This window comes from Miscanthus floridulus, chromosome 16, assembly GCF_019320115.1.
Source record: "Miscanthus floridulus cultivar M001 chromosome 16, ASM1932011v1, whole genome shotgun sequence".
NCBI classification, from domain to species: domain Eukaryota; kingdom Viridiplantae; phylum Streptophyta; class Magnoliopsida; order Poales; family Poaceae; genus Miscanthus; species Miscanthus floridulus.
The window spans coordinates 69,767,198-69,783,850 of NC_089595.1; the positions used below are offsets into that span (position 1 = coordinate 69,767,198).

At 44.9% G+C, this 16,653-nt stretch overlaps 1 protein-coding gene and 1 long non-coding RNA gene across 2 annotated transcripts; one reads left to right on the top strand and one right to left on the bottom strand.

The window, feature by feature from the left end:
* The first annotated feature begins 7,054 nt into the window (after positions 1-7,054).
* On the top strand, positions 7,055-7,549 carry LOC136510801 (uncharacterized mitochondrial protein AtMg00810-like). The gene is made up of 2 exons (XM_066505136.1): positions 7,055-7,100; positions 7,224-7,549. Exons 1-2 carry the CDS (start codon positions 7,055-7,057, stop codon positions 7,547-7,549), a joined length of 372 nt encoding a protein of 123 aa, XP_066361233.1.
* Positions 7,550-8,524: 975 nt separating this feature from the next.
* On the bottom strand, positions 8,525-9,419 carry LOC136511607 (uncharacterized). The gene is made up of 3 exons (XR_010772772.1): positions 9,281-9,419; positions 8,957-9,080; positions 8,525-8,779 (listed from the first exon to the last, which is right to left on the bottom strand). It is a non-coding gene; the product is annotated as an uncharacterized lncRNA (long non-coding RNA).
* Between the last annotated feature and the right edge of the window lie 7,234 nt (positions 9,420-16,653).

A 16,653-nucleotide genomic window follows, 5' to 3' on the forward strand; every position in this document is an offset into this window, starting at 1 on the left:
AGAATTCGACAACAACGCTGTGCGCACACACCTAGCAGCCCATGGCATTGCTTTTCGCCAATCCTGTCCCTATACGTCTCCACAAAACGACAAAGCCAAGCGCATTCTCTGTGTTAGTTGATCTCCACCAGGCCCTTGCCTCTGTGCCCTGATCGGGGGCACCCAACCCTAATAGGTTGGTGGGACCCTATCGCACAGCACATATAAAGATAGGTGGGGATCACGGCTCAAGTCACGAGGTTGGTCTGAGCCACCATGATCCCATTGATAGAAACCCTAATCTGATCTACAGTGTGCTGCCAGCGACGGGATGCCCCACCACACCGCCGTTGCCTCTACAGGGTCTCCACCGGTCCACTAGATCACCACCTCGCCTCCTCACCACCGTGCTGAGCACCGGCGTCCACGAGGCGACATCCAAGGTGAACTTGGCATCTACGTTGCTGTGGCCTAACTACGCTAAGGCGAGGAGCCTTAGCTGGATCTATGGTTGCACAGAAAGGTACACCACGATCCTAACAATGGTACCAGAGCAAGGTTGCCAGTGTATAACCCTAACCCTAACCGGGTAAAAGCAAAGAGAAAAGGGACCGGGGGTGGCGGACGTCACTAGAACCCCAGTCACCACTGCCACCGTGCGGGGAAAAGATGTCGCACCGCCGTTCTTACCGGCGCATGGCAAGAACAGAACATATCCAGTTCGGATCTGAGGAAAGGAGTAAAAGGAAAGAAGAACAGTGGTTCCCCAACCCTAACCCTAACTGGGTGAAGGGGAAGAACAACATGAACCCAATTCGGATGAACTAGCCCATCCTCATCCCAATCAGAATCAAAACCATGAAAAGAAATCAAAAGAAAAGGTTCAACCGAACCCTAACCCTAACTCGCATGAAGAAGGGGAAGGGAAGCGATTCGGATGAACTCCAAAAAGAAAAGAAATCAAAAGAAAAGTGCAAATCCCGAAACCCTAACCCAAGATCCCCATTCGGATGAACTCCGAAAAGAAAAGAAATCAAAAGAAGAGAAAACCGAATCGGTCGAATCGAATCGGAAAAGAAACCCTAACCCTAGAGCTAAACCCTAATCCCCAACACTGGTTCGGATAAGAGAAAAGCATATCTAGATCGAAGAAGGGGAAGGGGGAACGGACCTACCTCGCCGTGCGTCGGGATGGCCCTTCGCCGGCGCGGGAGAAGAAGGGCCGAGCCAGGGGGCAGCTGCTCGCTGGACTTGACCAAGGGGGCGCCGTGGCCAGGGCGCTCGACGACGGCGTGCTCACCCGTTGGGGAGCACGCGCGCCGGCGAGGGGGCCAGTGACGATGCCATAGCTGCCTCGCTCCACCGCTTTTGCTCGCTCTTGGTCGCTGCTCGCTGTGCTGAGTAGAGAAGAGAGCGGCGAAGAGAGAGAGCAAAGGGGCGAATGAGATAGGGTTTTTAGGAGAGCGGCGCCGTCGCCGTTTTTGTTCGACCGAAGAGCACGTGCAGCCATCGATCTCCATCAGATTGCTCAGATCGAGCAGGCCAGCGATCGACCCAGGTGGGCGCGCGCGGCCACACAGCTTTGGTGGCCTAGGCCCAGGTTGCGGCCTGGGAGCCCCAGCGTGCGCGTCAAGGGAGATGGGCCGGGCCGTTTTGTCGGCTGGGCTGAATGCACAGTAAGAAATGATTCAGTTTTTTATTTTTCCAGCAAATATTTATTTCCTGGAAAATGAATAAATGGCTTAAAGAAAATAGAAAAGAGATTTGTCCTGTGGGCAAAATTCATGATATTTAATTGGAGAAAAAGAAAGTTTTTTCGCTGCTAAAGAAATGTTTATTCTCTAGTTATTTTGAACCAACATGATATTTAATTGGAGAAAAAGAGATTTTGACTTGATTATGATGTTGTTATTTTCTGACCAACGTTGTTAATAGCAATATCGTAATTTTAAAGATTTTATGCATTAATTCTATTTCTGTCCAACGGTGATATAGAATTAGTGTATAAGAACAGTTGTAAAAGTTAATGATTTATGCATTAATTCTATTTCTGCCCAACGGTGATGTAGAATTAGTGTGTACGAACAGTTGTATGTTTTGATTTTGACCAACGTTGGAATCAAGGCATGCAAATGGTGTTATTTTTATGTTAAGAAAATGTTTGACCTGGTTTTCATCTTGTCTAAGGTGGACTGGGTAGTCACCTCGCTGTGTTCCACAGAGCCTATGGCATCGGTGAGGGAGACAAACAAGGATGATGCCGTTTGGGCAACTAAAGAGAGGGATTTTGAATCCCGGGAGATGTTATATGCCCTTGAGCATAGAAAGTGTGTCACTGTCAACAAGAAATGTTTGGCTGTGATAAAGAACACGATTGAGCCTGCAATTGTGGGCTCAATCTCAGAGTGTGACATGGTCACCGAGTACCTCGATAGAATAAAGAGTCAGTTCACTGGCTCTTCAAAGACATATGCTACCCAGCTGATAAAGTAGCTGGTGACAGAGTGTTACTCTGATAATGATGGAATAAGAAAGCTCATGATGCGTCGTCGAAATTATGGCACTATTGTTTAGGTCATATTTCGAGGGGGAGAATAGAAAGACTAGTTAAGAATAATATTCTTCCTCCATTAGAGATCTCAGAATGCATAAAAGGAAAGTATGTAAAGAAAGATGACAAACGAAGCGCAGGAATTTTATAGATTATTCACACAGACATCTGTGGTCATTTTCCTGTAAAGAGTATGGATGGTTATGATTCGTTCATAACATTCATAAATGATTACTCCCATTATGACTACATTTATCCAATCAAAGAAAGAACAGAAGCATTGGATAAATTTAAGATATTAAAGATTAAGATAGTCAGGTCTGACCGTGGGGGAGTACTACGGTCGGCGTACCCTAAAAGAATGACATAGTAGCCCAGTATTCTACACTGGGCGAACCTCAGCAGAATAGACTAGCTAAAAGAATCAATCGTACCTTGATGGATATGGTGGGCAGTATGATAAGTTACTCCACCTTATAGTTGAGCCTGTGAATGGAGGCGTTAAAAACCGACATTCATATTCTCAATAGAGTACAAAGTAAGTCGGTGCCCAAAATACCATATGAGTTGTGGACAGGAAGAGTACCCTCACTAAACACTTAAGTGTGTGGGGGAGCCCTGCTGAGGCTAAAGTATTTAACCCAAACATTGAGAAGTTAGATCCCAAAATAGTAAGTTGCTATTTGTTTGGCTACCTAGAAAAGTCAAAAGTTTTTCGTTTTCTACTGTCCAGAGAGACATACAAAGTTTGTGGAAACGAGACACGCTGTCTTCCTAGATAATGAATTGATGAGGGGGAGCATGGTAGCTCGAGAAATTGACCTTGAAGTGAAGCGGGTGTATGCGTCCACTCCAATGATTCATGAGCTAATTTTCTCACTACCTGCTGTCGCTGCACCGACAGTGCTAGATACTGTGGTGCCAGCACCTGTTGTTATCCCACCTGTGGCAACAATGAATGACGATGAGGAACATGTTCTTCAGGATCCTATAGAACCTATTGCCACACATGAGGGGGAGCAACAACAGCCTCAAACAGAAGATGTGCCAAATGTGAAGGCCCCTAGAAGGTCTCAAAGAGTTAGAAAATCAGCTATTCCTGCTGATTATGAAGTGTACAACACTAAGGAATTTCAAATGGAGGATGATCCCACCTCGTTTAAAGAAGCCATGAGTAGTGATCATTCATCAAAGTGGCTTGAGGCCATGGAAGATGAAATGAAATCAATGAATGTCAATAAAGTTTGGGATTTGGATATAATTCTTAAAGGAGCCAAAACAGTAGACTATAAATGGGTCTACAAAACAAAACTTGACTCTCAAGAGAATATAGAGAGATATAAAGCGCGACTTGTGGCAAAAGGCTTTATGCAAAGAGAAGGGATTGATTACAATGATACCTTTTCTCCAGTCTCATGTAAAGTTTCCTTCAAAATCATAATGGCATTAATGACACATTACGATTTAGAATTACATCAGATGGATGTAAAGACGGCATTTCTCAATGGAAACTTGGAGAAAAATGTGTACGTGGCACAACCGAAAGGTTTTGTCATGGAAGGAAAAGAATGAATGGGATGCCGCCTAAAAAAATCCATTTATGGATTAAAACAAGCTTCAACTGTACTTGAAGTTTGATCAGACAATAAAGAATTTTGGGTTTTAAAGAGAATGTAGAGGACAATTGTGTCTATGCAAAGTTTAAGAATGGGAAGTTTATCTTCCTTGTCCTGTATGTGGATGATATCTTACTTGCTAGTAGTGATGTTAGTCTACTACAGGAGACAAAGAAGTTTTGTCCTCAAAACTTGATATGAAAGATCTTGGTGAAGTCTCGTTCGTTCTAGGGATCGAGATTCACCGAGATAAAAGAAAAGGGGTATTAGGACTGTCACAAAAGACATACATAGAAAGAATCTTAAAGAAATTTAGTATGCACAAATGTAGTCCCTCACCTGCTCCTATAGTCAAGAGCGACATATATGGGGATTTTCAATGCCCCAGAAACCAATATGAGCTCAATCAAATGAAAGTGGTTCCATATGCTTTAGTTGTCGGAAGCTTACAATATGCTCAAGTATGTACGCGCCCTGACTTGGCATTTGTTACCGGGTTACTTGGCAGATTTCAGAGCAATTCTGGAACAGAACAATGAAATTAGTAAAGAAAGTCTTGCATTATTTGCAAGGAACGAAAGGCCTCATGATAACGTATAGAAGATCTGATTCACTCCACATAGTGGGAAATTCATATTCTGATTATGCGAGAGATGATAGAAAATCCACGATGGGATAGTATTCACTCTCGAAAAGGGGAGCTATTTCATGGAAAAGCTCAAATGCAAATCGTCACTACATCATCCACAATGTATGACAGTTTGTAGTGTGATATGAGGCAACAAGGTAGATGAACTGACTAAAGAAGTTCATACTCGGTTTGAAGGTGGTTGACGACATCTATAGACAACTTAAGTTATACTACGATTATAATCTGGCAGTATAGTATGCTCACAACATAAGTCAAGTGGTGCTGCCAAACACATTGACATAGAGTATTATGTTGTGATAGATAAAGTCTAGGATCAAGTCATAAGTCTTGAGCATATAAGTACAGAAAAGATGCTCGCGGATCCGCTTACAAAAGGCTTATCACCCAACGTGTTCAGAGAACATGTAGCTAGCATGGGTTTAAGGGAAAGCCTAAAATTCCTGGACAAAAGAAGGCTCAAAGATAAGTATCTATTTTAGAACAGAGTAGTGTGTTGTAGCTGTTAAATCTATCAGCAATGGACCATGACGATGAGACATGCTCTATGCGCTAATCTGTAATGGAATGAACAAAAGTAAATGATATGAAATTGAAAGATGGAATGAGATCAAGGGGGAGAATGTTAGTTGATCTCCACCAATAGGCCCAACGGCCTATTGGGCCCTTGCCTCTGCGCCCTGATCGGGGGCGCCCAACCCTAATAGGTTGGTGGGCCCCTATCGCACAGCACATATAAAGATAGGTGGGGATCATGGCTCGAGTCACGAGGTTGGTCTGAGCCGCCATGATCCCACCAATAGAAACCCTAATCCGATCTATAGTGTGCTGTCAGTGACGGGATGCCCCACCACACTGCCGTCGCCTCTGCAGGGTCTCCACCGGTCCACTAGATCGCCACCTCGCCTCCTCACCACCGTGCTGAGCACCGGCGTCCGTGAGGCAGCATCCAGGGCAAACTTGGCGTCTACGTTGTTGTGGCCTAACTACGCTAAGGCGAGGAACCTTAGCCGGATCTACGGTTACACAGAAAGGTACACCACGATCCTAACACTCTGAACCTTGAATGACTATGTTCGCAGCCTCCTTCTTCACGCCGGCATGCCGCAGTCCTTCTAGGTCGAGGATCTCTCCACTGCTACTCATCTTCTTAATTGCCGGCCTTGCCAGGCTAGCGGCTCTCTCACACCCTACCAGCTCTTACTCGGGTCCCCTATGACCTATGAGCATCTCCGCGTTTTCGGCTGCCTCTGCTACCCCAATCAGGCCGCCGTCGTGCCCCACAAATTAAGCGCTCGATCAACTGCCTACGTTCTCCTCGACTATCTTGCTGACCATCGTGGATACCTCTGCTTTGATCGTCAATCATGGCGGGTGATCACTTCCAGGCACGTTGATTTTGACGAGCACCAATTTTCCTTTCGCTCGGCTACAACTGAACCTTCTTCATCTTCACGGGACACTGTAGCACATCCGACAACAGAGGTTGTTGTGCTCCAGCAATCTGCTCCGACTGTTCTGTCCTCTCCACAGTCGTCGTAGCCATCGTCTGTGTCGCATACCTCTGTGCCGGTTCCACATCCTGAACCATCCGGTACCGCGCCATCGGCTGTGAGCTCGGCCAACACCCGCTCCAGTTCTGTGGTCACAACATCGCCCACGGTGACTTCGGTTGTTTCCCCTTCGTCCGCTCCGGGCGCTCCTGCTCATCCGATGTTGACGCGTGCCAAAGCAGGCATCTACAAGCCCAATCCCCTCTACGCCCTCGCCATAGAAACAACGCCCGCACCATCTGCAAGCGCGACGATATCTCCCCTTCCTTCCTTAGCCCGTGCCGCTCTTCGGGATCCTAATTGGCACACCGCCATGGAACAAGAGTTCCATGCTCTGCAGTCTAATCAGACTTGGCGTCTCGTCGATCATCCTCCCGGTGCTCATATCATCTCCGGAAGTGGGTCTTCAAACACAAACTCCACCCCAACAGATCCCTCGATCGTTATAAAGCTCGCTGGGTGGTACGGGGGTTCACGCAGCGTGCCAGAGTCGACTTCGGCGAAACCTTTACGCCGGTCGTCAAGCCAGCCACGATTCGGATGGTGCTGACCATCGCCGCAAGTCGCAAGTGGCACACACGGCAATTGGATGTCTCGAACGCCTTCCTCCACGGCCGATTGCAGGGGCATGTTCTGTGCCAACAACCCATCGGATTCGTTGACGCTGATCGTCCCAACGCAGTCTGCCTCCTCGACAAGTCCCTCTATGGACTTCGCCAAGCTCTGCGGGCTTGGTTCAACCGATTCGCCAAGTTCGTCATCTCCATCGGCTTTACTCTGATGAGATCCGACTCGTCTCTCTTTGTTCTTCGTCGCGGTGCAGACATTGTCTACCTCCTCCTATATGTGGATGACATGGTGATCACTGGCTCCAGCTCTGCTCTCCTTCAAGACATTGTTGGCCGCCTGCGCCGAGTTCGCCGTCAAGGATCTGGGCGAGCTGCGATTCTTCCTTAGCATCGATGTCAAACGCGATGATCATGGTTTCTGTCTGTCCCAACAAAGGTATGCCGAAGATAGACTTGATCGCGCCGGCATGTCCAACTGCAAAACTACCACGACGCCGATCGATGCAAAGGGCAAATTATCTGCGGACGGCGACAAGGTTACTGACGCTGCATCCTACCAGAGTTTAGCTGGGGCGCTTCAGTACCTGACGATAACGCGCCAGGATCTGGCATTTGTAGTCCAACAGCTGTGAATGCATATGCACGACCCACGGACTCCTCACCTCGCTCTTCTCAAGCGTATTCTTCGATACGTGCGCGGCACCTATCACATGGGTCTTTGTCTTCGCACGTCGCCGTGACTCGATGTCACGGCATATTCCGACTCAGACTGGGCAGGGTGCCCGGACACCCGTCGTTCAACGTCGGGTTTCTGCATCTTCTTGGGCGATGCACTGGTCTCTTGGTCATCCAAGCGACAACCGACGATCTCCCGCTCCGGCGCCAAAGCTGAATACCGCGTCGTCACCAACGCCGCTGCTGAGTGTATATGGCTTCGGCAGCTCCTCGGTGAACTGCGCTGCGACGTCGACACGGCCACGGTCACTACTGTGACAATGTTTCCGCTGTTGTTTCCGCTGTCTACATGTCCAAGAACCCGGTGCACCATAAGCGGACCAAGCACATCGAGCTGGACATTCATTTTGTTCGCGAGCGCATTCAGCTGGGTGATCTCCGCGTTCTGCACGTGCCCACCAGAGAAAAGTATGCCGACGTGATGACGAAGGGGCTGCCTACCTCGACGTTTGAAGCTTTCCGTTCCGGTCTGTGCGTTGTGCCCACATCGTCGTGATGACCCCACAGACTGTGTGTGTGTGGGGGGGGGGGGGGGGGGGCGGTTGTAACCTACAGTTTTGTATGGTCTAGATTAGCGTTGGTCACCGTGGCGGCGCGACTTTGCCCACGACCTGAGTCGTGCGCTCCTTGCGCACCCATGATGTAACTCATATATATTACTCTGAACGAGGCAATACAGATTCAGTTGGCGCATTCTACTTCTCTACAAGTAGCTAGAGAACCCTTTCTAAAGAAACTAGAGCCATGCCAAACTGGAGCTAAATTAAATGAGATCGAAGCGGTACACAACTCGAGCTTGGCAGCAAAGTATGATAGTATCTCAGCCTGGAGCCTGTACCCAGAGTCTCTGACCTCACAAACACAAAGCCTATATATCATGTATTAGCATTCATATAGATTTTCTTTACCAGGGATCACACCAGAGAAATGAACACGAGTAAATAAAGTACAACGCATTACATGAGCAACCATCCTCGAGAATCGAGATCAATCTCCTCTGTCGATCGACCAGACTAAATATAGATTAACTTGCTTGCTTGCCAGTGCACGGCCTTCTTGGATGAGCATGAGCTAGTCATTAATCGCAGCAGAGCTCGCAGAGCCAGCAGCAGCAGAGCGCGGCGATGCTGATCGATGGAGATCCAGATCATTGACGGTCGCAGCAGCCACATGCAAAGCAAAGTAGGGGCAAACAAAATGGGAAGCGCGTTAGCCAGCCAGCCAAGATTAATCATTTAATCTCACGATCGAAAGAATGGAACTGAGCGCGACTGAAATTAAAAGAGAGAGGTCGTCGAACGCACCATCCCTCGATGAAGCTCCCCTCGCCGCGCTTGTCGTCGTCGACGTCGCGGCGCCGCGGCCCGCAGCACCCCTTCTTCTTCTTCTTGCCGCCGCCCTGCTGCTCTGCGTCCAGCCTCGGGTAGCCTATATGTATCATGTATGTGTTGATATATTATTCATTGATGAGGACAAACTGAAGCCATGACGAGATACGGTATGACCGTATGAATAGGCGGCATGCATGCATATATGCTAATATGCATATATACTCGAAGTCGAAGAAGAAGAACCCAGCCAGTGTATCCATTTGTATTCTCAGTATCTGGTTCAGTTGAGATCCTCACCCGGGGGAGGCTGCGAGCTGTTGGTGTTGCTGTCCATCGGGCGACGATCTTATTAGCTGCTGGCTTGTGTTCGTATACGTGTGGAAGCTTATTGTTACTAGCCAAGCTGTGTGTCAACCCCAGATTTGTAGCTAGCTAGATTGCATTGGTGAAGGCAACCGGCGCTGCGACATGCCCAATATATATAGAGAGAGGCATACCACGCATGTAAATAAATTAAAGGAACGTAAAGTAGCACACGTATGCTTTGCTGCTCCGAAATTACTTCTCCCATTTTAGTTTCTAGCTATAGCTCTTCCTTCGCAAAGTCAGTTCTAGTAGTACGTTCGTTCGGTCGTTCCAGAGGGTTAAAAGGCCAAGAAGATGAGGCAAATTAGAGTCGAGAATCAACTTAGCTTTTCCTTGTGTTGAGGTGTGTGTTAACTAAAATGTGAGAGATTCTTGTTCTGCATGCTTCATCAGATAAAAGGGATCAGCGGCTGCACAAATTTCAGCTTGCTTGCTTTTCTTTATGTCTTTCCGACAATGCAAGAATAATCAACTCGGATGGGTTGAAAGAGTGTAATTCTCTTTTCATGAGAAATTAAACGTAAAAAATATTAATATTTTATGGTGCATAATTAGTATTATTAGATAAATCATTGAATGTATTTTTATAATAAACTTATTTAGAGATATAAATATTATTAATATTTTTTTATAAATCTAGTGAAACTTAAAAAAATTGATCGACATGAAACCTATAGCGACGCTCTTTTAGGGACGGAGGGGATCGGTTCTTCACTCAGTGCACATGAATTGAAAGGAGACAACACAAATTTAGGGAAATTCAAAGAATATTCCAAAAAATACGGCTCATCCTTAGTCAAATTATCCTAAGTTTAATAATAATAATAATAATAATAATAATAATAATAATAATAATAATAATAATAATAATAATAATAATAATAATAATAATAATATGATGATGATGATGATGATGATGATAATGATGATGATAAATGAGCATAATTACATATATTAATATATTTTCATAATTCAACTTTCGAATATAGGGTTGTAACTAGAGAGAAAAAAGAGGTTGTAACTAGAGATGGAAACGGATCAGACTCGTATGGAATCGGATCTGGATATCACCTTTTACCATGTTTTTAGTGATATTTGAATACGAACGGATTTTTTTTGAATACGGAATAAAAAATGAATGTCTCATATTCGAATTTATATTCAGATATTTACTCAATTATTAAACTCAAAGGGCATATTATTAAATTCAATATATAGATGGACATAATTTTACTACTAAGTTCGTCGATAACCAAAGTGAAATAAAATCAAAGTATACTTCTAATAATCTCCAATATCAAAGTTAACTAAATTATAATAGATAATATCTAATAAATGGTAGGTTAAGTGAAAAAATTAAGAATGGTAGCCAACAAGTAACTATTTTCTTTTTTTCATTTTTTTGGTAATTACAAAATTATTACACAAGTAGAGAATATAGTATATATGTAGGTATATAACATAGACAAGAATATGTCAAAAAATATAGTTATCAATAAATATTAATAATTAAATATATCAATTAATAAATCATTATTTATATAGTATTTATCATGGAATTATAAATTATAATAAATATTAAATATTAAAATAATTTGCAACAACAAATATATTAGCTGTAAAGTAAATTAGAAAAATAAAGAAATCAATTTAATATTTATGTACCATTATTTTAATAGTATTAAATCAATATTAACAATTACTTATAGATGATATGCTACTAAATAGTTTTAATGCATGATTATTAATATTTAAATTAAATAATTAGTCACTAGTTATGGAGAGAAAACTTTTAAATAGATTCATATTATGCCCTGTTCATCATGAATATGGATAAATGTAAGATATTTCATATCTTTGTCGAATACGGATCTAGAGTCAGATAGAGAAAAGTACTGAAAAAACGAATTCAGATACATCCATTTAGTATCAAATTAAAAACAGGTACGGATACGAATATCCATATTACAAGTTTTAATGGATACCGATTCAGATTTTCCAGACATCCATTTCCATCCCTAGTCATAACTCATAGCCAGCATGGGCTCCAAAACATTTTGTGGGAGAATATAGTGGGCTAGATATTAATAGTATAGTGTATATCACTATAAAAAAAAGGATTTTAGGAGACAACCTCCCTAATTAATATAGACAGACATATTTGAGGACCACCTCTATTAATTATTTATAGAGCCGAGCATCCTAAGATGATCACCTCTTTTAATCATCAATTTATAGAAACGATTGTCTTAGGACGTTCGTCTATGAAAATCACTATTAACAGATGCGGACATTCTAAGGGCCCATCTCTTAAAATAGATTAACAAAGACGAGCATCTTAAGAACCTCTAAAAATAGATGCATCAGAAACTAATTTATAACTTTTACGTATGAAATCGGATGAAGACGAACCTTATATCAAAATTACAGGACTCACCGTGAACTACAAGTTCGTTCGTTGAGAAAGTTTCGTAATTTACGCAAAAGTTATGAATTACAAGAATAGAGATTTTAGTGAGAAATACCCACCAACGGCCTTTTTAATTAGATCTCCAAATATAGACACCCACTATTTCATATTTTCTTGCTAGCTGAAGATAGAGAGATGAGTCTCTAGAATAAGCACAAGATATAAATAAACTAGAAAACAAATTTTACTTAAATGACTATTTAAATAATGATTTAGAGGGTAAATTTTAGAACTTAGAAAACAAAAGGTTTCAAAAAGGCATTTCGAGAAGTCTACTGATGTCGAATCAATAAAGATCGACATAAGAATATCCATAGACGAAATCTTTCAAGAATGAGATGTACTGTATTGGTTAGTTGCCATTACCGGCGGCAAGCCGTGGAAACCCGGTAGCCTGCAGCGGATGTTTAACTTCCATCCGCGCATGGTACGCCTTGTGGACGCGAGGACTGAGCGCTCGCCGGGAATCTCTCGACGGCGAAGGAAGAAGCAAGAAGCATACGTATGGAGATGCTTTGATTCGTTCATGCATGCAGAGCGTGCGTAAGCCATCCCCTTCCCTTTTGCCTCCTGGCTTCAGCCGAAAGCCAACGCCGTGACTCGGATACACGCAGGCCAAGGAATCAGTTCCCCTGACGGCGCAGCTTGCACGTTGCCTGCCGGGCGGTCGGTCCCGATGCTTTCTTCTTCTTCTTCTTCTTCATGAAAAGTATTGAGATTTTCTCAAAAAAAGAAAGGTATGTAGTAATTAAGATGACAGATCGAGGAGCTTCAAGTTCTTTTTTGAACAAAAATCATAAAGTCCCAGTTGATCCAATAGGTTAGTATACATTGTCCCCTTTATTATTTTCTGATTTCTGATTTCTGATTTGATTACAAGATTTGTATATATATGGTTTTATAAACATATGGTAACAATACTTGTTAGCAATGGAAGACACCATTTAAATAGCGTGTTATTAGTGTCCAGAATATGTTGGAGCCTTGGAGGGATATTAGCAAATTTCAAAATGCTAAAATGGCATCGGTTGAAGCTCGGGTATTATTTCCCCAAGTTGAGTACACTTCAGGGTCGCCAATTGGATCCTGCATAAGTACGTGCAATTTTTGGTTACCTATTTGTTCAAACTACTTTGTTATGCCATCTAAGGACCGTATGCTAACTCAACACTGTTGAAGTTCAGATACTACCTCTACTTCGATGCACCCCATGACTCCATGAGGGACAACCACAAATCACCAAACCTCTTTAGGATGGATATCTCACATAAGAACAAGGGCACACATATATGTCCCATGCACTTTCATTACCATAAACTACATGGAAATCATATCAAGACCCTCCACTCAATTCTACAAATTAAGCTACTTGAGGACGTACTACACCCACTGGGTGCCTTGTTTGTGCACCCATGGTAGAAGACCTTACAAGAACCATAAGACATCTACCTGATCCAATCAATCGGGCGGAGGCTAGGGAGCTATACTAGTGGGTGCATTGTCAGTGCATCCACAACTAGATCAATAAGGCATACCTCGAGCACCGACGCTAAGGAACTCAGAGCAGCCAGAACACTTAGACTTGAAGCATTTAAATGCCAAAGCATTCAGACTTAGGCTGGAACCAGACGAACAAGAAGAGCAAGGAAGGCATCTAAAGTATGAAGGACGACCCAGTTATACTAACAATAACTTGACCCTAAGGTGTCATCATGGAGGACATAACCAGCTCCCCAGACATAGGTTGGGACTGATCGACTACTCAAAATCCTACATCCATATGAGTATCTTCATTGGTGTGGAGAACAAGACATAGTTAGTTACATCCCCAGTATCTTGGAAGACCTTGCAATGTAACTGACCAGGACATGAACCCTAGTAGAAAAGGAAATCAACATCACTACGGGAAACACGTGATTTGCCGAGTGCCAAATTTCGGGCAATCGGCAAAGACCTACTTTGCCGAGCGCCGCACTCGGCAAAATATGACACTCGGCAAAGAGGTGACACTCGGAACTTGGCACTCGGCAAAATAATTTTTTTTTGTTTTTTTGCCACCAATTTTTTTTGAAGCTTCAGTACACTACCACAAACAACAAGTTTAAATTTGAGACATTTTCATTGCCTTTTGGCATATTTCTATAGTTTATTTTGTTTTGTTGAATTTTTCCAGAAAATGTAAGTTTGAACTGCAGGTGCATCGAATACTGGATTACATTCGTTCAAAAAATGTTATCCTTGTTTCTTAGTGTAAATTTAGGCTAAATTCAGGAACTGTCTCGAAATTTCGATCAACGTGCTCACAGGGCAACACCGCCAACTTGCGTGGGAGTGGTTTTTTAATTGTATAAAATGCGAACGAATTCCACGGCATACGCATACGATACGGCGACAACTCGACAAGTTTCATGATTTTCGGAATTCGTTCGCATTTTATACAATTAAAAAACCACTCCCACGCAAGTTGGCGGCGTTGCCCCGTGAGCACGTTGATCGAAATTTCGAGACAGTTCCTGGATTTAGCCTAAATTTACACTAAGAAACAAGGATAACATTTTTTGAACAAATGTAATCCAGTATTCGATGCACCTGCAGTTCAAACTTACATTTTCTCTCTCCCTCTCTTTCCCGGCCGGCGCGCTCTCTCTCTCTTTCTCTCATTTCTCTCTCCCTCTCACCTCTCTCTCCCTCAGCCGCCGCCGCCGCACCGCGGCACCCGTCCCGGCCACCGCGCCTCCCCGCCCCGGCCACCGCGCCACTGTAGAAGAGAGGAGGAGGAGGCAGGGGAGAAGAGAGGAGAAGGGGAGAAGAGAGGAGGAGGGGAGAAGAGAGGAGGAGAAGGAGAAGGAGAGGAGAAGGAAGGTGCCGGCCTAGGCCCGTCGACCCTCACGCCACTGCGATCGTCCCCGCCATCGTCGCCGACCCTCGTTGTTGCCATTCTCGTCGCGAAGGTATGCCCTACACCTGTAGTAGTTAGTAGTAGTGTTAGTAGTAGTTAGTAAGTAGTAGTAGTTAGTAGTTAGTAGTGTTAGTAGTATTGTTAGTAGTAAGTAGTGATAGTAGTAGTGTTAGTAGTAGTAGTAGTGTTAGTGTTAGTAGTAGTTGTAGTGGTAGTAGTACTTGTTGTTGTACTACTTCGATACTTTCATGTTGCAAGCCGACTTGCGGAGGTTGGAGGCCCAGCAGGCGGCCCAGGCGGAGGCCCATTGGCTGGAGATGGAGGCTGTACAAGCCAAGAGGGCGGCCGAGGCATAGAGGCTGCATGACATGTTCAGCTTCATGGCGAGCCTTCAGGCCTTGCCAGGTGTGGTCGTGCCCCAGTCGCTGCTCGCTCCAGTTGTGGCTCCTCCTCCTCCTGTAGGGACTCCGGTGAGTATATATGGTTGTTTATTCCTTTAGCTTGTGCGGTCCTCCTGTAGATACTCATGAATTCGCTTCTCCTTTGTGTAGCAACAGTCGGCGGGTTCGAACCAGACTCCTCAAGGTGGCCCTTCTCCACAGGCCGGGTGGACAACTGGCCCTCCTCAAGGCGGCAGTTCACACTCCGGGTGGGGAGGCTGGCAGTAGGTACCGTTTATTTGTTTCTTTTCATGTTGTATGGACTTGTGTTAGACTTAGCCTTATGTTGGACTACTACTAGAGACATATATATATTGTGATGGATATTGTCATGGATGATGCGAATGTATGTGATGGATTATGGACAATGGATTTGTATGTGATGTATTATGGATGGTGGATGTGTATGTGATGGGTTATGGATGTGTATGTGATATATCCTGTGCTGTGTGTTGATATATATGTGATTTCTTTGTTTGTGCTGATGGAAAGCAAAAAACCAAAAAATAGCATTTTCCCCTCTTTGCCGAGTGCCGTGACCATGGCTGTCGACATATTATCGTCGGCAGTCCACCGAGGGGTATCCCACGATGGTAGATTTGTCGGTGGGGATGCGCGTAATCAGGAACCGGATGGTGACACAAAGCGCAGAGACAGCGATTTAGACAGGTTCGGGCCATCTGATCGACGTAATACCCTACGTCCTGTGTCTTTGGTGTATTGTATTGAATACATGATATCGAGTAGAGGACCCCTGCCTCTCCTTATATACTCTGGAGGGGCAGGGTTACAAGTAAAGTATTCTATTTGGTACTATACAATGTCTTGCGGTGCACGCCGAGCAGCGCCGTGCACGCCTTGATCTTGTGGGCCGGGCCACCTCCGATGGTGCGGCCCATGTCTTGGGGGCCATACCCCCACAGTTAGTCCCTGAGCCTGACAGTAGGTGACGCAGTCACGTGATGCCAGGGTCATAAAGTAGAAGACCAGCCGAGCAGGCAGCCAGTCCCCGGGCGTAGCCTCGAGATGAGAACAAGCACATTCACCGCAAGGTGAAGTGTGCCCACTTAGTCCCCGAGCCTGCTGGAAGATAAAGAATGAATCTTGTAGCAGGGTCAAAGAAGTCTGAAAGCTTGCCGACGTCGTCTGACATGCGCGTATCAAGACCCCAGACGTGCTGCCCAAGATCAGCACCCTGATCTAAACAGCATGGAGCAGCTTGATAGCACAACGACGAGACGTAGCAAGATCCGAGCAGCAAGGGAGTCCCCGGCGTCGCTGGCGATGACCGAGCACCGAGGAGCGAGGAGTTCCCGGCGTCGCTGGCGATGTCCGAGTACCGAGGAGCGAGGAGTCCCCGGCGTCGCTGGCGATGACCGAGCACCAAGGAGCGAGGAGTCCCTGGTGTCGCTGGCGATGACCGAGCACCGAGGAGCGAGGAGTCCCCGGTGTCGGCGGCGATGACCGAGCACCGAGGAGCGACGAGTCCCCGGTG